The 21537-nt window shown below is 41.5% G+C and overlaps 1 protein-coding gene across 1 annotated transcript in view; it reads left to right on the forward strand.

Annotated features, from left to right (window-relative positions):
* T265_08457 (hypothetical protein) overlaps window positions 1–21537 on the forward strand; it is a gene marked incomplete at both ends in the record, with an annotated part of 134808 nt that overhangs the window by 5672 nt on the left and 107599 nt on the right. The window contains 3 exons of the mRNA XM_009174264.1: window positions 13083–13223; window positions 16602–16699; window positions 20384–20466. Of these exons, the coding sequence (XP_009172528.1) occupies window positions 13083–13223; window positions 16602–16699; window positions 20384–20466 (322 nt within the window). The remainder of the gene's footprint in view (window positions 1–13082; window positions 13224–16601; window positions 16700–20383; window positions 20467–21537) is intronic.

A 21537-nucleotide genomic window follows, 5' to 3' on the forward strand; every position in this document is an offset into this window, starting at 1 on the left:
TCTTAGATACCTCCCAACTTCAACTTTACTCTTACTCATAATTGACGTAATCTTTCCGTTACTAATTTGTCGGTAAGGACCATCAGCTATGTGTTGTCTAAATTTATGAAGATAGTCACTCTTATTCATGACGACCGTGGCCTTACCTTTATCTGCCTTTGTAATTACTATGCTGTCTGCATTTTTTAACGTGTTTAAGGCTCTTTGTTCAGCTTGCGCAATGTTTGGAACCCCTGGTTGCTAGGACTTCAGGACTGTGACCAACTGTACATGTAATTTTTCCGCTTTAATTGAAGGAAGTTTCTGGAATACAGACTCAACACTGGGAATGATCTCTACTGCCCTTATAACGCCTTTACTTACTGCAAAATTCAATCCTTTCTCTAACAGGCAACGTTCCTCTTCACTTAAGTGTCTATCTGATAAATTGACTACGCTACAATAGCGAGTGGATGACTTACTCTTTTCTGCTGTGTTACTAGAACAGCAAGTAGTAGAAAGCAATTTCTCAAACTTACGTATTTGTCTGTCCTTGCACTGTTTACCTTGAGCTGATTTCACTTCCTTAGCTTTGGTATCCAGTAATTCGAATTCAGCAGGCGAGAGTGCGGACTGAAGATCATGGTTGAGATGACATGCGCGGTGGCGGATATCAGTTAAACGTTGGGTGGTTAAATGGATCCTCTGTTTGAGGAATGACTTGGCCGCTGAAGAAGCAATTCGACCAGAAGCGGGGGACGGGGGTGGCTGAACAACTAGAGATTTGGGAATTATGTTGTGCTTCATGCATCTAGTGTTGAAAATGCGATGGTTCTTCCAGTTTGCCTCCAATCTTGCCAATCGAACATATTCACTTGACAGCTTCCGAACACATGGTCCGTAGATGTCCAATTAAGACTATGAGTAAATTATTTAGCCAGGAATTCTAACCTTAAGACAGCGTAAAGCTATCGGGAAAACCCACCCTCTTAAAAATGCCATCATAAGTCTTGCAAACCTTAACGTGGCTAACCAGGAGACGTTTTTGCTGTCTATTCTACTCTTTGGTCAGTTTGATATGAGAGACCAAGAATTTTACACCTGAAACTCCAGGTAGACCACAACGGATCTCTGAGACGCAAAAAACTTCAAATCACAGTAAAGCTGATCTAATTGCGACGGAAGTAAGAGGATGACGATGAGACATGACGAATAAACGCTGCCTTAATAGGTCGACTTCAGAAGCAAAACATTGGATAACCTAATGTGGACATTACGATGTACATTTGTTTCGTAGTGCACTCCCAGTGGGTATGCGGTTATATATCAGTGCATGCCTTAGGATATCGCGGCACTGCCCGATATTTCCACCGCGACTCCTAACATAACCTCAAGGGAACAAGCGTCACTCAGTCAACATAACATTGCCTTCTTCGAGGGAAAATCTTCGATGTTTAACAAAAGTGTACCTCAATGAGGTATACGTTTGCAGAAAGATGACCAGAAATAGCACTTACGCATGCTTTCTACACAGGATCAGTGCAATTCATCATCTGCACGTGTGTGTTTTAAAGAGCTCAACCTAAGGGGAATTTTTACGCCAGCTAAGGCAATTGATTCTGAAATTCAATGCTTCTGCATGTCTGTAAGTAACGAGCTAGTTTGACATAATTAATCTGCTTGCTAATTGGTGGATCGGCTCATAAGAGGCATGAAGAAACTTCTTGTCCCATCTAGCTGAGCTCTAGGGAGAAGCACCTCACAATCATCATTAATCAGCTGTAGCACCCTTCCGGTGCCTAGCTGCCATACTATCCGAAGGAAGCACAAGGGCTGGGATACTGCCAGGTTACCCAAGCCTAGACAAAGGAAATCGAGAGGTCGAGATCGGACCTTCCGGTCAGTAAATTCACGCTCTGCACCGCGCAAGGTAACACGAAAACTCACTCGTATGACCAAAACAAGGATCGTTAATTTGCCCACAATTGGTATTGAAACCACGACTCGTGCTGTGCCAACGTCAAATCAAATTCAGCCAGGGAGATTTCACCAGTGTGACAGGTGTGTGTATTAATTATGCTTATGACATATATAGCTTAAGGTGAAAGCCCGGCGATCAATCTTGGTCAGTGTCCCAAGGAATTTCTATTGCAGTACATTCTCCTGATGGATCAAACCGTTCTGAGAATTGATGCCCTTGAGGGTGGATTGCAGTGATAACATTCTTTGGCTTCAAAGCTATCTTCATAATCTGGGGATTTTATTGCAGGCAGTATCGACTGGGGAAAGGGTCACTTTTGCAGCAAACAATAATAGAATTGAGTCTGAAGTGGTTGTAGCATCTTTCTACGGAGGAGGCTAATGCGGTGTCGGATAGGTTACCAGAAATGAATTCCCTTTTCTGAATAGTTACATCTCACTGAGTTTTCGGGACATGGTTGTACCGAACTTATTATAACTCCTGTTCTGATTGACAGGCATGTGATTATACCAGGTGCTTCAACAATTGTAACGTTCAAACTCTCGGGCCAGCTAAAATTACCAATTAGGAATTTTCAGCGTGTCTTTAGACTTGACTCCATTTAAGGGCGGAAAATGAACGGTGTTGGTAATCTCACTCTATTCCGAAAATAATTCCCTGGATTTATGAGAAAGGTTTTAGTAGATTTTTACTATCTCTTTGGGTGTTGACTATCTTCAATCAAGGAAACAACTAAGTGTTTTTTCCACGACGACACACAACACCAGAGCTACTCAGCTTATGTACATGGACATCGTCTGGATCTACATTCATGAAAAACATGGTTGTTTGTCTTGGATAGTTAGGGGATTATACAAAGTAGCCAACATATTCAGAAAGCTAATATTTACGCCAAAGATTGGAGGTTATCCAAAGGCTTGAGATTATGAAACTTAATAATACAATCTTACGTTTGAATCAGCAAATAACACGAAAATGTGGAAAAAATCCTTCAGCTGTAACATTCTTCCAGCCCCTAGTTGCCAAACCACCCGAAGGAAGCCCGAGGGACGAGCTGCTGCCAGAGTGTCAAGGCCAGGACAGGAGTATACGAGATGTTTAGGTTAAAACCGAGCCACGGACCTTCCGATCAGCGAGTCCGGGCCTTAAACACAGAGCTATCCCAATCACGTCAAAAAATATAAAAGGAAACAAAGACTCCAGTAAAGCAGTCTCTAAGATGGCGTTTTCAGAATAATTATATGCTGAACGGTTGGAGACCGGATTCTGGTGGAACAATTTCATTTAAAACTCTTGCTTTCAAGTGACTGAATTAAGTAAAAGTTGAGGGATATATAAATCCATGTATTCAGGAAATGGGAGCCAGCTGAGTGACACCTATCACTGCGAAAACCTAGCTCCACACTCGGTTGATGAAAAATTGCTTAGAAACTAAATGCCGCTAACTTGTTATTACTGAATGGAATTTACAACAATAAAGTTGAATAAGTTGTGCTTGCTACTCTCAGCTCAAAGTTCCAAGAGTAGCAGTGAACTTCAGGGTTAATATTTTTGTTTTAAAATTCACTTTTCTGAAAATTTTCGGAAAACTTTGAAAGGAAGAATATTGAAATTTCGTTTTGAGTGCATTGCTGGAATCTAGGGAACGTTCATCCAGACTTGGATTCTCATAAATTGCAGACGTTGATGATGTAAAACTTCTATGAATTGGTTTCTGAGTGGCTTGCATGCAACTTGTCAAGTTGGGAGAACGGATCAGCGGTTACCTGACTAACACCCAATAAACGCACCATAGCTACCAATAATTCGAAATAACACTTACACAATATTTGTAGAGCCTCGGCCGTCAAACTTTATTCTTTGTGTGGAAGTTACGTAGATACCGCTGTTTCTTCTACGTCATCTCCATCCACCTGCTTTTGACGGAAAGGAAGTGAAAAAACCTTTGAGGAATGCTTGAATCGTTCGCCATGCGTTTGACTCAAGCGTTGGTAAAGCGAACAGTACGGATTATGATAGAAATTTTAATCCCAAAACGATCATATCATGCGCGCTTTGTAGGTTTATTCTGTTTTTGTTTACCCGTCTATGATGAACCTTGAGTCTCTCTACTGAGAAATTGCTACAAGATGGTTCACATTGAATGTGGTTTCTGGACGCCATCACTTTGATGCTGTCCTGTGAAGTTAAAAAGTAATAAATAGGCAGGTATTTAAAAAAGGATAGTAAAGGCTACAAAACGGGATTCTTTATTTCAATCATTGTTGGCAGTCCCTCAAAAGACCAAGTTGCGCTGTGTACAAATAGCTCAGAGACTGATATACAGCTATCGAAAATCGGACAGAATAAAAAATCAGACAGAATCCGACATAAAAAACCCAGTCCACGAACAAGGTGTATAAAATTGGGTTCTCTTGTAACATATAAAATTGCCTGGGCACTAGAGATATACATGAAAATTAAGTGTATGTTGGAGGACCAGAAAAGAAAGTTCACCATGTTGAGGACTGCTTGTTACCACTAGTTGTAGGCCGTATACAAGGTCATCTGTGCCATGCGTTTACGTAAAACTTCACACTCAGCGAGTAAACCCCACAGTTAGAAAGCGAGAAAAATGTGACAGTGTATGTGATAATGTGGATTTTATGGCTATGATCGATCGCGCGCTGTTGCATCTAAGCAGTGTCAGCACTTTTGGATTCTGATGAGAAAACGCTGAAACCAGCCATCTGTGCATGTGCTTACTGTAGTGAGGAGCCCGTTGCGTCCCGCACGCACCACACACAACAAGCAAACTCGCAAGAACCAATTGATACCCGGTTTAAAGTGCTGAGAGAGATCGGTGGAAGTGTACATTGTAACTTGGCCTCAGCGTTCACCTACTTCAAAGTTTACACTCCGTCAGTGTCTACGTAGATGTGTAGAAAGCCGTACTTAGGTTAGATTTAAGACTATTCTAAAGGTTAGCAGGTGCCTGATGTTTACTCCGGCTATCAAAAGCAGTGTATACCAAATTCATACTTACTGAAAGTTATTAGCAGTGCGTAGCTAACCCATTCCCAGAGCAACTCGAATTCCCAACCCCTGGGCTAATAGCTGAATACTAAAGTGTTCGGTTAGGAGTAGCTCATCAGCAGTCTGATTAACTCACACTTGGACGTGACATATCACTCAGCCTTCACTTTGGCAACTCACATCAAGTGGTCATTGTCTGAGCAACAAAATATAAGTAGTTTTGAAGGAAGAACGTTTTGCCCGACGACTGTGCGTTCCATCTTAGAATTTGTCGCTTGGGGAGCCAGTCAACAGATAACCACACAGTTGGAATCCCGTGATTGCAGGATGAGTGGCGCTGTGTCCTATCTAAGTGCGAGTTAATCACACTACTTATCAGCCACTCGTGGCCGAAAGGTCTGGTGTTCAAGTATTAGCCTGGGGATCAGAAGTTCGACATGTCCCGAGAAAACGTTAGATATGGATTGCTGATGATTCCCAGTAAGCATGAAATTGCTGTTAATTCCTTCTCGACTCTTCAGCATACTTGGGTTGCACTTACAGGACAAAATGTCTGTAGGAAATTCCAAAATCTCCCCACATTATCCGCAAATATGAAAGTTGACGGGAACTAACAAGGGGCTGTAGTGCTCCGGTTATCTGTTATGTTCCAGTAAATCAAGGGATTCGAATAAAACCGGTGATACTAAGGTTCACAAGCCTATGATTTTGCTGTCAGATCGACCCGTAGGTTGTCACATAACATCACTGTAGTATCACATTAATTACGCCGTTCTTCATCAGGAGTAGATTTAGGCCTAATGAACGTGCTACGGCTGCTTCTGTGACGTAAGAGCAGGTTTTGGTCACGTGTCTAAGGATTGATTTAATGACACTTGTGATTGGCTTTTCTATCTAGCATGAAGAGATTTTAATTTGCTGAGGGATCTGTGCTGAATATCTTTTGGCTTGACGCATTTCAGATATGCTCTGACAAGGCAATAGCATCATCTTTTGTTTAAAAAAACATATTTTCATCAATAGCATCTCTTTTGTTTAAAAAAACATATTTTCATTAGAATTATGGCTGAGACGGTCTGAATTGTCCTCAGAATCACCTTAATGTTTTAAGAAATGCAGTTGTGTAGAACACCGGCAGTGATAGTTTTGATCGTTTTTTGTACTTCAGTGACACGTACCGGTTGTTCTCCCAGTGCAGTAATCGATTTTGCAACAAACGTCAACCAGATGTGTATTGTACCCAGTGAACAATACATTAACAAGTCCACCTAGAAGGTATCCTTCCTCCAACTAGGGAGAGTTTCTCAGAATGTAAAAAGAGACGCTCCGTAGAGAACATTCCATAAATGACATCCTTTGATCAAAATTAAGTGGTAGAATATCGCGTCCTATCCACAGTTACACAAGCAAACCTGCAGGAGAATGGTGATCGCGCATCAGGAACGTGTTACTGGTGGGGAGACAGTTAACTGAGACAAGCCAATTTCAGCCTCCCCTTGAGCTGTATGAGTAAAAAAGCATGGGGATTTAGCTGGTCTCCAGTATGGTTTAAGTGCGCCATCAACCTTTTTCTCAACGAACTAGAGAGCTGTTCCACAGCTTGACTTTTGTAGCGTTGACATTCGCGGGGGGGGGCAGCTCATTACTCTGCTGGTCTTCCATATCGCCTTGTTTACTAGAATGTACATTCTCCGCCCGTTCAGTTAAACAGAGATATCTATATCTGGGAGCTCCGTTTTGGAGAGACTGAATCTGTTGCAGTGTGACGATTTGCGTATCTCAGCAACCCACTGAGATACACCGGAGGATGCTGGTGCAACATACACAGTCCTACCTATCAGATTGGATAGTGGATCGAGGGCTGACAACCCACCACCAAGTTAAAGACTGAATAAACGAGGCAATGAGTTCCTTGAAGGTCGAGCGATATCCCCTTTATGAAGCCGGGTGTTGGACTCAGGCCTTTGGCTGAGCAGCTTGATATTATTCGTTTTAGTTTTCGAGCCAATTGATAGCATCTGAGCTCAGCTAAAACTACACCGCACACATGAAAGTATGACACACTGCTATTTATAATGGGGATGAGCTGTAAATGTGAGCCAAGTGTAGACTTGTGATGAGAAATGTAGTCCTGAACTACTACCTGCATTGTGACAGTGGCCACGGTACCTTCTGCTTCAAAATCGGAGTTGTGTTCAGTTCGGTGCACAGTTTTATTGTGAGAAGGGAATTTACTTCCTGGCTTTGTTACCAATTCGTGGTTTACTCATTGTGTTTAACTTTGAGTCAATCACTTGTCTGCATATGGAAGGACCTAATGAAGCTCAAATGAACGTTTTATCTGAAGATACCGTTTACTGACTCCATTCAGACTCAGTTTGACCGACATTTTGGATGTGAAAGTATTCTATTACAGAAAAAATTCGGTTTATACATTCCATCTGGGTGGTATTAGGGGTGTAAGGGACTTGATTTTCCGGGGCAAACTATTTAACAGATTTATCACCCGTAATTTACGATTAGCTATCATGTATTGTTCGAATCTTTGGATGACGAATTAAAAAATATATTCAAAAATGAAACTCAGGTAAGGTTCCTCAAATTCCTGTCAGCAAGGTGCTCTCCAAGCACGGAGCAATACAGGTGATGTCTGACAAAGCTGTTCTTTGGGACGGGAAGCCACTGTGCTTATTTTAAACCACAAGTTTCACCAGAAGGTTGACGTACAGTACTGATTTCTAGCCAGATGTGACTAATAAGCTCCCACCTATTCTGAGTAAAATCACCGAGCCATTCGACTCACTGATGCTCTAACAATACAACTGAGTTTTTAAAAGCGGTTCTCAAACACAAACAATCATTTAACGAATAAGTGGCGTCGTACGCGACATAGCCAAACGAGCTTTATCTACGTGGAGGAGCTGTAAACTTACCGGGGCAGACCAAAATATCTAGTTGTTGCTGTATAGGCTACCCTAAGAACTTTGACCCTTGTAAGGTTCCGAAGTTGGCTAAGTAAACTGTTTATAAAACAAAACATGGGAAGAAAAATTTTGTTCATAAACTGGCACCGGACAGAGTTGATCACACTACTGTTTCCATGATCAAGGTCGCAGAAGCAAGTATTCATTTATCGACATTCCTAGCGCGAGATATCAATATTCGTTTTTATGTAATATTCTTCAGCCTCGATGATCACCAAAGGACTCTGTCGGGCCAGTATTCAAGGTACTTTTCAAATGAATAAGCCACACTACATATAAGTTTTCATCAGTCCATTCAGTAGCAAGGTCTTTAAGGGAAGAAATCCGAACAACTGAATGAGTGTCAGCCAGCCAGAATGAATGGCACATCCACGGCCTAAATTTCCAGAAGTAGGTTGGAGGCGTTTAACGAGACTTGATCAATGCACTGTATATACCTAGTTGTTGACGTTAGTGGGTATTTATACTCACTTGTCTTTTACGAGGAGCCTGATTTTCGTAGATAGATACACACCCAAGTTAATGATTACGTGTCATTGTTTTTTTGAGGTCCCCTTACACTGATCACAGAAACTGCCAATCACTTTTTGCTGTCATGTATCTATTACTTCTGCACCACTTAGAAGCTACATTTACGTGGAAACATTTATTTTGTTTATTCTATTGAGTGATTCAGGCACATAGTTAACAATTCTTCTATCTATTCCTAACCGTGCAGGTATGTCACGAGAAATACCACAATAAACCATGAACTGCATGATACACCGCGAGCTAGAACAATTTAATAGAATGGTATACTCAATTACACCAATAGCCAATGATTTTGGGTGATACCAATGATTAGGTGGTGTCCTGTGACCAAACCGTTTAAATTATATAGTGGGGCAGCAAATCACAGCTCGTGGCAAAATCGTTTCCACCCTTATCCTGAATGTATTGATCTGGTTTGATAAATAAGGAAGACATTTCAGTGAATCGGGCCTTATTTATGTTTGTCAATGTTGGTTAAAGGAGGAAAACCCTTCACTAAGAAGTCAATCGTTGGTTGAACTGAATGGTTACAAGCCATTAGATACAAAAGTAAATATATCATTTTCACATGGTTTTAAAAATTGAGAATTATCACGCGTCGTCTTCAACTTTCATGAATATTCATTGACTATTACAGACTAACAAATGAACACTGCAAAGCGGTCCCATAATCTCCGTAATAAACTTCACCTTCCATCAGATGCGGGGACGGATTGGACACAGGGCCATAAACTACTCGCATCCTTCATCAGTAGTATACACCGTCACGCCAGTAGAACGATATTCGGTTGAGTTAATCATGCAGTTCAAGTAGAGCTTGTTCGAAATCTTTTGGAATGCAAAAAAACACGGTGCAGCTGTTTGGTCTTTATTGGGACTCACTGGAGCAGTATAACCAATGGTTCACCGGATAGATTTGAATCTGCAGCGTTGAACAGGCCGAATGAGCATTGAAACTATGCTGGCCGACAGAAGGATTCTGAAACTTGTTCTCATGTCATCACTTGAGACAACGGCCTGAATAGTACATTCCAAACTTGGCGTCAGAGTAACTGAATTTTATGGGTGGTTTTACATTCTGATTGGTAAGATGTGTGAAGTTTTCTAACGTCTAGTCGCCTTAGAGGATACCGATGACCTGTATGTTGATCAACTACACCCGCTCGGTACCTTCCAGCGTGAAAGTTTTGCCTTTCTATCATTCGGCTCAGGATTCCAGCTTGAATTTAGCTGTTTTATCATTTTAACCTTTGACAGGATCTGAAACCATGAATTGTGCATAAGTCTTCGGTTAAGTCAAGCACAAGTTTGACAAACTACGTGAACTGCATTTGCTCCCAAGGTGAATATCAGCTGCTGTTTCCAGTTTTTTGTTGCGCACATTTTAAATTCTTTTCGTCATATACAGCATTCCAAATGATATCACTGTCACGGTGACGGGTTCAATTATGCCCCTGCGATTCATGCTTCACTACTGCGGGACTTAACTAGCTAAGGGATGTAGATGATGTAGATGAACCGCATCAGGAAATACAGTTCTTTCAATACGTTTTCTTGCGAAGCCTTAGTATAGAACACGAATCCCATCCATGCTATACATAAATACTAAGAATCACTAGAGAACACTTACTCCTAAGAACCTGGCCAGACATGCCTATAGATTAGGATAAGATCCAGACTGCCAAACCAATTCAGTGTGTTAATGTTTGACTTTCCTGCGCCTAATGTCTTGCCAAAACGGAGGTACCCACATCACGATGGTCCACAGACTACACAAAATTATCTACAAGTGCTTTCATACTGTATCTTGCGTCTTTCCAGCCTGGTGAAAATAACAGCTTTATCGTAAGCGCGGAAGATAAACCGGCCTCTGAAGTTGTGAACAGGTTTGGTAAGGGTGAAACAGCTGTACACTGCTCTTCAGTCTTTTTTTAACAAGAACAACTTTATTTACAGGAGCAAACTTCAATTAAAACATATTTACCTCTTAATGAGCATGATAATTCAAATGAAGAAGTCTTACCAAGAAGGTCTTAACAGGCCTTAGCAATGCTACGCCATTCGAGCCACTTCACCTGAGCTATACTTTTCCTCATAGCCTCAGATGCCAATCTCTCAACTTTTTTCAGTATGACATGCGTCATTCAGTCTTGAATATGATACCAAGTAATAGCGGAGAAAGAACGGTGCGAAATTTTTCTATAACCGTTGATTTTTCTGCAGGTGACGTCAGTTCTCACTACTTGGGGCATTTATTTCTTAAAACAAGAGGCATAAAGTGCAGTATTCACATATCTGTCCACTCAGTCTCTCTGTCTGATCAGAGACGAAGGATTTGCAAGCCAAATGCCAAAATCGGTAAACATATGAAGAGGCATTTGTTCAACTGTCAGGTTTCTGTTCTTCTCACTTGCTTTGCACTTTCTTAACAGAAATTTGCATTTCGTTAAATACCACGACACGTCTCTTTTCATCAGTTTTGCAGCCTACAGATTTATTTACACAAAAAACCGCAAAAAAACGAATGTGCACAATATTTTTCATCACTAAGTGAGCCTAATTTCAGCGAGCTTTACCACATGAGCAGCTGTCAGTGTGTTTGATTTAGAACAATTCCTTTTAGACAGCTTGTGCAAGCAACCAGGCAGGTGTTGGCAGGAGAAAGAGTGATATTATTACAACCTGAGTACGTTCGTTTGTAAACAACGATCGAAGTTTTTTTTTACAAACTTGTAGGATTTCCAGGCACACATTTTGCACCAAAATATACGAACATTCATCTCCCCATAATGACATGATCGAACTTTGACAAAAAATCTGATTCGCCCAGTGAAATCGCTTAGTTCATGTATGCACGATTCATCGTCTTAGAGCAGCTGATCTCACACTGTTTACTTACAGAAGCTCAAAGAAGAACCGTAATTTACCATCTTTTTCTGTCTTAAACAAATTTTTGATATAGGGTAAAAAAGTGGCAACATTTCGGAAAACGCTTATCCCCATACATTGTGTCATGTAATTGCAGATATGTGTGCATGATCTACTCTATAGGAAGCAGTAATAGCATTTAAGGAAGTCATTCTTAGACTTTTGTTTTAACCGAAACCTCTCAATGTCTCTGGTTTACATTAGGCGCTCAGTTTGTTACGTAGTACTTAATGTGTTGATACACATTACCAATAGTAGTTCTTTCTTTGGGTCACTGCTAAACCAAGAATTGTGTGTAGGCATATTTTCCAGAAAAAAACAAGTATATCGCCACAGTGGAGCCAAAAGTACATTTTTTGCTGGCCCATTGTTTTTGATGTTTAATGTAGAGTATAGGTGCAGCCTCAAAAGCTCTCCATCTCGCCATGGGAGCTAACATATTCAGTCGGGCAACGGAAATTCTTAACACAAGAAGGAAGTTTGTAAATCTTGTTTTGTGGCCACGTTTGCGTAATTATCTTCATCTGTGCTTCTAACAGCGAAGAAAATGCCGGTGTTACTATAAGTCCATTTTCTGATATTTTACTTCAGCGTGATGCGCCTTGGTGAATGATTCATCTAAATCTCATGGTTTTGCGACGAAGTTTGCTTCATTTATGACCGGTGTTGTCAGATTTCCTTGGACAGTCGTACAGGATCCCATCATAGCAAGCACTCTATGGTCCTTTAACCTTCAATGGGGTCTCCGGGAAATAATGATCCAAGCCTAATAGAACAAAAACTAATTTGCCCTTTAAATCTAGATTCTCAACAAAGTTTTCCCCAACCTTACAATTCCTCATGACTTCCTCCAGGTGCCTTATTTCAATTTACCTTACTTGAAATTTTCTAAATTGTAGAGATTCCAAGCCTTGAGACAATCTGTGAGCTCCGTGCCACATTGAAAAAGAGAGGAATGGGGCCTGTTATCCGTCTTGTTTTCTCATTATCCACGCTTCCCACAACACGAACTGTGGTTTGTATAAGTTCTATTTAGAGGTTGAAGCCTATGCTAAACCAAGGCTACTTACATCGACACAAATTCGGGGATGATGACATCTCACTTTGTTCTAACCAGTTTGGCGCTCCACGGAGAGAGTTAATGCTATGCAGTGTTTTATGAGACAGGGTCAATAGAATCTGGAGCTATGGCGAAAACAACAGATGAACAAATGTCGTTTTGACGTCAGGTCAGAAGACATAGGTCAATAGATTGGTGCTACTTGTGATTTGCCATTCATCATGAAAAAATTTAATGGGTTAGAAAGTGATTCCTGCACTGATAAGGCTTGTGACGGGCAATCCCATTGTAAAATGACGCAAAGTATCAAAGGTGCTGGGTACTTGAGAGCAACCGAAGCTATTCAATGAGAAGGGACTGTGAAGTATCGAAAAGCGTCTAGGAGTTAAGCAGTTATACAAGATACTAACGGTCTTTTAGAGTCTGTGGACCAAATACGATACACCGAACTTGATTGTTTGGAGTTTCTTCCAGCAGCCAATCGAGTGCTGCTCCATGAGCGTGTTATTTGATCATAGTACCTATGCATGGTTTTTAAGTATAGAACTCTTCTCAGCAGTGGGAGCCTTAAAAAATTAATCCTACCCACTCTTCTTCCTTATAGCATATCTATTGAAGACGACGCCTTTGAAAATATGACGTTCAGAGATATCCCCATACTGTTAGAAACGCTGAATGAATATCTGAACAGCCCCAGTGAAAACAAACAGCGGGAATTTCCAGAGATCTTTCAAATAGCAACCGGGTAGGTGATTTTCAAAGGCAGTTGGCTCTTCAAATTTGACATAATCGCCTGATCCTTTTTCTTCTCTTTATTCCACTTTAAGGCAACACAAAAAACCGAACATGGATATACGTTTTCCTCTCAGTTCAATTCTGATGGTACTTTTTAAAAAGGTCAGTTTTTCTTGGTATTTACTAAACCCTGCTTGCTTTAGTTCAAAGAGCAGAAGTTCACACAAGAAGACCTGTCTATGATGATGAAGATCATTCGTCCAGTGGTGAACCACACCTTTGACTGCTCGTCGACTTGGCAGAATTGGAAACATGCGTAAGTGTCACACGAAACCGTATCACGTACTAATATTACGGTAATTTGGTCCAAACCCATTAGGGCTATAAGACATCAAACAACGGCGGAGGGTCGTTTGTGTTGCATCAATGCCAGGGCTGATTAGGTGGGATTCATAGTTTATGAGATAGGCATCTGTCGTGAGCCAGGTGCTAATATCCTCCAGGTATGACAAGGAGGTTGTTGCAAATTTTTCAAAAAGTAAATAACAAGAATCCTAGTAAAATTTTGGCGTGCAGAAAAACAGGGATGTTCTCTTCCTCTCAAGTGACTATTCATCTATCTGAACATTCATGTGGAATGCATGTGAAATACGAAGCAAAAAGACACATATTATAGAAATAGGATGTGATGCAGACTGCGGTAACGGCAAAATCTCCCAAGGTAACACGGTTAGCCAGTAGCCATCCGACTTCTGCTAGAAGTCTGCCAACCAATCGTCGGAGTTTTTCACACTGCTTATTTGAAAGTTGAGATAAGCCTGTCAACAAGGTTCATTTGGTTCAGTCAGTAGTGCAGATAAATAGTGGTCACTGCGGACGACACAATTAACCAAGCAGCCGATCAAATGCTGAGCCACCTGATATCAAACGAATTCGGACAATCAAATACAGAGCTTGAGATTGCGTCCAGGAAGACTACGCTAAAAAGCCTCAGCGGTTTCGCTTAATGAAATGAAATTTTACAGGAATAAACCAAGAAGTGCATCTTGAGTGGTTCCCGCGATCACGGGATGGTGTCAGCAGGAAAACCGTGGTGAAATCACCGGATGCAATAAATCTGCTGCTGATCACACTAATTGCACTACCCTAAGCGTTTGACAACAATACGCTAGCTGAGAACTGACTATACTTATTTCCTGCTGCTGGTGAACTTAAATCTGTAACGAAAAGACAATCAGGTTGTGATATTTCGTAAGGGAGGAGGTGCAATCGATTATCAACACACTGGTGTTTTAAAAAACAGAAGATTCCAATGATCCACTTACACTTATTGCCAACTTTGAGAAATGGTGTGTCAAACTAGTTAAACAAAACTTTTGAACGATTCCAGTTCTTTCAACATGGCCAAGTCTGATGAGTCCAGTGATCAGCACACCCTGGTGCTCAAAGTTTAGCCAAAACTTTGCGACAGCTGAAAAAAGTATAAAAAACAATCTGACAAGGGATAAAACAAACTACGGACTCCAGAACGAAGGTATTACCAACAGACGGTCGAAATGCGACCAACTGTCGTTAGATCAGTGTGGAACTATATGTTTCTGGGAGACAGCAGTAGACAGTCATAGGGGACGCTTGACTCTAAGTTAAGTGCCAAGAAATCTAAAGAAACTGCTGGTCCGACTTTGAAATTAGTAATGCGAGTTATCTCCCGAACTGGTAATGCATACGGTAATCGCTAGCACATTGGGTGATGAGAAAATAGTTCCAGAATTCAAACTCCTCTCTACGATTGACTTCACAGGGATAGGCAAAGTTAGCTAACCGAACGTCTAGTGAGAAACCAAGCGTGACCAAATTATGAGGGCGATAACTCAGTTACTTACTAAAAAATGGCCACAAATTAAAGCATAAATTTCACCCCACCTGAAGTGATTTCACTATGAACGAAAAGACAAGTTTACTAGTTTTCTAGAACACGTGACCTCCGGCTTACCAGAATGATGCTCCACGATGTGTGCACAGCAACATTATTTAGGAAAACTCACTCTTGGTCAGTCAACAATGATTGTGAGGCTGAAAACAAGTGCTGACCATACTATTTTTACCCCTTCATTGCGCACCTCCGCGGGACGTCAAAAGGTGTAATTTGGTATTTCTAGTTTAACGTTCAACTGCTCTGCCATTCTTTTGCTAGTGTGTGTACAGGTGGGAAGAGAACACTTAATGAGATACAATCTGAACCATAGCAGGGTGCATACCCCCAAATTCAGTAAACACAAATCACACAGCTATTTACTGCACAAACACCGAAAGGACACAAAAAGTGACTTTTTCCACTTTTTTATCAGTCTTCATAAAATAACTGTTTAGAAGAAGAATATGCCCAAAGTTCAGTTTCTCCCAGATTCAAAACATGCCAGAGAGGTCGAGTGGTTGTGATGAGCGGCGCACCAAATTCTCTTCATCAGTGAGACGCATTAGTCAAAACCACTGGTAATGAGGCACGAGATGGGCACATTTGCCTCAGCAGTAGTTTTTTCAAAATCACATCACTCTTGCTCGAACAGCCCTTCTTTTGCTCTGGTCCAACTATTCTGGTGAGTCCGCTAACAAGTGGAGAAGCGTAACTCCACGTCACTCTAATTAGAGTTTAACAGCGAAGCATATACTTGGCAGTGCTGGGACGTGAACTCCAATCCAATGATTCTCTACTCTGGTATGGACTGAACAGAATAGATGTACTCGGAAAGCAGTGATACTGTCCAAACGACAGTGATATGAATGTGAGATCTACATAATCCCGAAGACCACTAGAACACAGGTAAATCTAATAAATCTAATAATCTAATAATAATCTAATAATAATCTAATAATAAATCTAATAATAAAGAGTAAAGTTGGACAATCAACTGATTAGGTTCACACGCTGCGAACACAGGTACTTCAGTGACCATGAACGCAAGATCTGTTAGGCCTGCTTTCATGCTTGAGGTGTCTTTCAACTGTTTTCTTCAAACGAACCGCCTTTCCGCTTTATATCGCGTGTGACTGAGAAAGTTGGGGTAAATCAGTGCCATCAGAGTGAACAGGTTTCCAAGTGTTCCGTGACTTTAATGACCACATACGTGAATAGGAGATATTAATTACATTTTGTCAACATTTTTCACACAAAACTTACTCTTACTAATACCTCATGAGATTTAGAGTGTCTATTGCACTTTTGTCACGACGGATCGTCGGTAGATGCACAAAAATCACCGAGGGTAATTTGTACGTGAACAAAATGTGAATCCGTATGAGTAAGAAAGCCAGTGGTGATGGATAGATTCTGTAACAAGTGCGAATGTTAGCAAGTACTACTGTCATTTCTCGTCGTCTCATTTCACAGACACGAGACCGAGTCATGTCCCGTCAGTGGATCAACTTTGACGCCGGTTTCTGGAGTCCTTTCAGGGAGCATACGTTCTCTTTTTTCATCCGTAACAGGTGAGTATCAAGATGTATTTGCAAACATATCATCATCCTGGAGCCGTTCTTCCATAGGGATCAAAGACGCAGTTTTTTCAAAAGCTGTTCTCTTCATAGAGAGAGACAAGCAAATGTAGATACGACAAAAATTTCCTTTTTGTGTGGCTCCTGTCTTCAGGTACTTGACCAGTCATTCCTTCTCAAAAATTCTTCAAAGTCTTATGTTACGAGGATAGTATGGTGCCTCCAAGCAGACCAGTGGAATCCCTCTACAACTACCCGTGGAGTCTACATCGGAGGTAACAGGCTATTACCACGACGTCCAACTACCTTATCTTAGAAGCATATCCGCTAAAAAGTCAAACAAATAAGATCAAGAGTCTCGTCTAGAAAGAAAAGAGGGAATTAGCGTTGGAAACAACAACAACAACAACGACTACACACAAGCGGTTAAAGTGCTCGGAGATTCGCAGCCATTTGCTACAGCAACGAAATCCCACTTATTGCCAGTCCGCTCACAGCATTTTGTGGCGCCTTTACATTTTGTGCAACCTTCTGTCACACAAAAGCACCAAATATTAGAGGAAACGATGCTGCACTCCCTGTTCGAAGATAGCTGGACGACTACTGAAAGAAAACAGCTAGGGCAGTCCGCTAGGATCTTGTCAACGGAGTGGTTTTCAAAGGGGACTTCACGACTTTTTTGCCTTTCTCTTACTTGACTGAGCAGAACGCTTAACATGGTCACAAAACTGTTGAGTTGGCGGCAGATAACTCGTGGCTTTGAGACCACAAGATGAAAAAGAGGCCGTGAAAGCTCTGGTCAACACGATGGAGTTAACAGATAGTGTGGATGTGTTATTTACAGAGTGGATCGACTTCAGCAGTCTTGTTCGTAGGGCTCGTTTGCAAGCACAGCAGGAGCCGATTATGACCCACCGCCTGCACATGGTTATGTATACTGAAAAAAGCTGACGAAATATGAATAGTGTTCGTTTTACTAGGCCACACTGGAGACTAAGTATATCGGCTGTTAAACGCATTTGCCCTCAGCAGTTATGTCACGTGACCATCCATACATTCGGGTACCTGGAAAGTAAATTCGTGTGATGTCAGTATGACTGAGCACACTTGTTTGGATTTGTGTTGAGGGCGGGAGGTGGACAGAATTGATTTAGATTTCCAAGAGATCCTTATTTCCGGGGGGAAGTAGATACTTATGAAAACAGGACATTATCCTTGTGTATGAATATAAAATGGTGTATTTAGTCAAGCTAATACCGTATTAAAATTACCCAGCCAAAGTTGCTTGGTGCTATTTACGTTGACTGAGTACCCTTCAGCGTATGCAACCGAAATATTGCTTAGGGTAAATTCCCTGCACAAATTAAGGCACTTGGAGATTTTTCTACCTAAACAGTTGCCATCATCATGAAACCGCATCGATAAGTGTATTTACCAAAGTGTAAAGGTCCACTCTACCAGACCCGCTGTCACTCAGTAGCAAAGCTGAAACAAGTTACTTCCAAGAAAACATTAAAACTGTAGAATTAAACACAACTGGTTTTACACGCAAAAACAAGGTAAGCGGTGTAAAAGAACAACTGTTAGTGCATTACAGCAGGTAGTCTGAATAAACGACAAGCTGATCGATGAAGTTGAGCTGGTTTTGTACCATAGATCAAGATTTTCCGGTGTGATACATTTCAGCTGAATGAGAATTGAAGCAAAATCGTGTGACTTCAGCGGCATTTCGGCAGTACAAGCATGTGAGTTCCCCTTCAGACTCTAGACTGTGCTGTGAAAACAGGGGCCCTAAAGTGACTAGGGCACTCGGAGGATCAGTGCGTAATTGGTCCGTCATTATCTCATCCATTATGGCACCATCCTCCGCCTCAACATAGTAGGTTTCATCTTTGTTTTGTGTTTGAAAATATATTTGAGCGGTTAGTTTAACTGAAGGAAAAAGTGAATAAGGTATGTGGCAATTTTAACAGCGAATGGGACAAAATGCGTTTGTGATAGGGAACATTCATACAATGGAATAGTTGATCTGTCGTGAAATGCCCGTCCAAGTGTTTACGGTATTTATTAGAGATGATGTTAGACATTGATCAACCTATTGAAATTCACTGAAGGTGTGCGTCCCGAGACGTCTGAGGCATAAAAGCGTCACGTAAGGAGAACGCTGTCCCAGTATGAACAGTAACTAATGACCTATATAGTTTATCCGTGTTATATCACGGATAGGCTGGAATAAAAATACAAGAAGACAACGAAGAAGACGCACTTGAGGAAGTCTAAAAAACTTACCACATTGCTGACTTCATTGGAAGCTACCTCTCTGTGTATCGCATCCCGGACAAGGAAATATGTAGAATGTAAGGAGAGGGGTGAGGAACATGGGTCTGTGTTCCGTAGAGTGCTTTTAGGAAAACATAGTGGGAAGGCCGTTCATTTATGCGGTAATCCCTGTCTATACGCTTCATTACTTTTGAACTAGAGACAGCTCAGTTCTTAAGGTGCGAACTTACGGATTGGAAGGTTCGTGGTTCAGCTGTAACCCCGGCATTTGGACTGCTGCAGTCTAGGTTTCGACAACCAGACAATGTCTCAGTCTCTATCCTTCCTTCAAGTGATTTGGCAGCTAGGCACCAAAAGGTTTTACAGCATGTAACATGTGAGTTGGACCAGGCCGACCAGAGACTCACTGCAGGTGGTTGGCCATTGTGAATAGTTACACTATACAGAGGTCTCAGTTCACAAATTCTTTCTTCCGTCCAACTTGCGGAACCATATCAACTTGAATAACACAAAACTTGCTTCATTAGTAACTACCATGGCTTCAGAAATTTAGCGCAGACGAATAAGTATTCAAGAGTGCCGAAATAGGAGGAGTTTCCATCTTTTTCACTCAAGTGTGAACAACCCTTCTCAGTCCGCGCACGTTTTTTCTGTCAGTCCACATGAAAGAGGAGTCATTGAACTTGAGTTCCGCTGTTATCGGAACTAATCGACAGGGTACCACATCTCTGTTGCGTGCCGCCTCCGTATTGAAAGGAGCCTGCTACCATTAGTCCGTTGGTACATGAAGTACGCACCCGGATTATACCACATTCAAATGGATGGACGTGTTCGGTGTTGAGCAATGTGTTTAGCCCGCCGGCGACTACACACAGAAATTATCGGACAGGCTTGGAACATCAACTGGACTGCGTTGGCAAGCTGTAAATTGGATGGACCGCTTGGCCGTCAGTTGATCATAGTTGGAGATCTCCTACAAGCCAATAAGATCGCTCCAGTGTCAACAGATTTGCCAGCCCAACCGTAAAAAGTCAGTTGCGTTCGGCAGGCGCTGTTGAAATAGTGCTAGCAGACCCTCTGGACACATCAATGACCTAAGTTCGAATTTCATCAAGAACAAGAGAATACACTTCGGAGGGACCTTAAAGAAAGCCAAACTGGACACCCGTATTCCTATCGTTGGGCGTTGACCAGCCACAGTGATTGCACCAGGACCGGAAAAGGGACATTTAAACAAGTAATGCCAATTCAAGCAAAGTACAAATTGTCGACTAAAAGTAGCAAAAATCTGGAGTGGAACATATTTCGCAGTCAAATGAGGAATGCATAGGGCCTCTAGAATCTTTTGATCGGCAGACAAATCACCCATAGAATATTATTTCTGTGATTCCTCTTCAGAGTGTCTGTCGCTTCTTGGTCCGGGAGGTGAGGCTTGGTGTCTGGCCATGGACATACTTTGTGTTCTAACGACCTGCTTCCCGGTAAGTTCGCAAAATTGGCAACTGGTTTAGCATTCAAGCACCAGCTCGATCCATCAGCATATCGTTTACCAGCAGTGGTACTTTGCCGACCAGCATACTGTACCTTCTCTGGATGCGTTCCAGAAGTAGACATATCATTTAAAATATTGCTTGTCTAGGTCTGTTCATCTCAAATGTTTTAATTTATTTAGAATCCATTGAGATTGTAAAATTTAGCTTAGTGTGACAATCAGGTAAGTGGGCCAGCGGTCGAACCCTTGTGATTGGCTTTCTTTGGAAGCACTAGCAGCTCATGGAAATCAGTCGCTTACAATGAAACAGCTGTGTTGGAGTGTGCAAACACTAGGAGAGATGAGAGAATGCATCTAAACGGCTACAAACAATATTGTCTTGCTAATCTTGTGAGCACAAGACTCACCCTGTCAATATTATTCTTGTCATAGTCTTCCATGTTCCTAAGTCTACTGCTTATTCAGTCACTTTTAACAGAGAAAACAATGAGCTCCGTGTCAGACATCTCCATGATAGCCACCAATAAGATGATTCCACGAAAATAACTGGTGTGAAATGGTTGACTCTTTTGGTATTTGAAAAGCTGAGTGCGATTCAAAGAGCATGAACGGCTTCTTTGTTTTGAGTGGCAATATGGCGCTTTTGTGGAATAGTTGGGCATCATTAATCTTGCCATTTTTAATTGATTGTCACAGTTGTCTAAAATGTGGTGATAAAGTATCCATTCGCTTGGACAGACACAAAATCAACTTACCTAGTGGTTTTATTGGTTGGATGGTCTTCCATGGGATTCGGAGCTCGATAAGAGGATTATTAATTTGTGATAAAGTGAAACTAACCTGTGTGCTTTATTTCGCGTATAATGGACCCGGATGAATTAAAGTTGCACACTTGGTTAAGTGGTAATTCACTGAAGTGAGATGCCATATGCCACATAAACGGAAAACGTCAGTTCACTGGCGAAATTTAACCCTAGTAGCCTTAAGCTTTCATACACTGAGTAATGGCTGTTGGCAGGTTGTCAGTTTGTGCTCTGCCCGATTGCACGGGAGAGGAAGT

The sequence above is a fragment of the Opisthorchis viverrini genome (genome assembly GCF_000715545.1).
Source record: "Opisthorchis viverrini unplaced genomic scaffold opera_v5_217, whole genome shotgun sequence".
Taxonomy (NCBI): Eukaryota; Metazoa; Platyhelminthes; class Trematoda; order Opisthorchiida; family Opisthorchiidae; genus Opisthorchis; species Opisthorchis viverrini.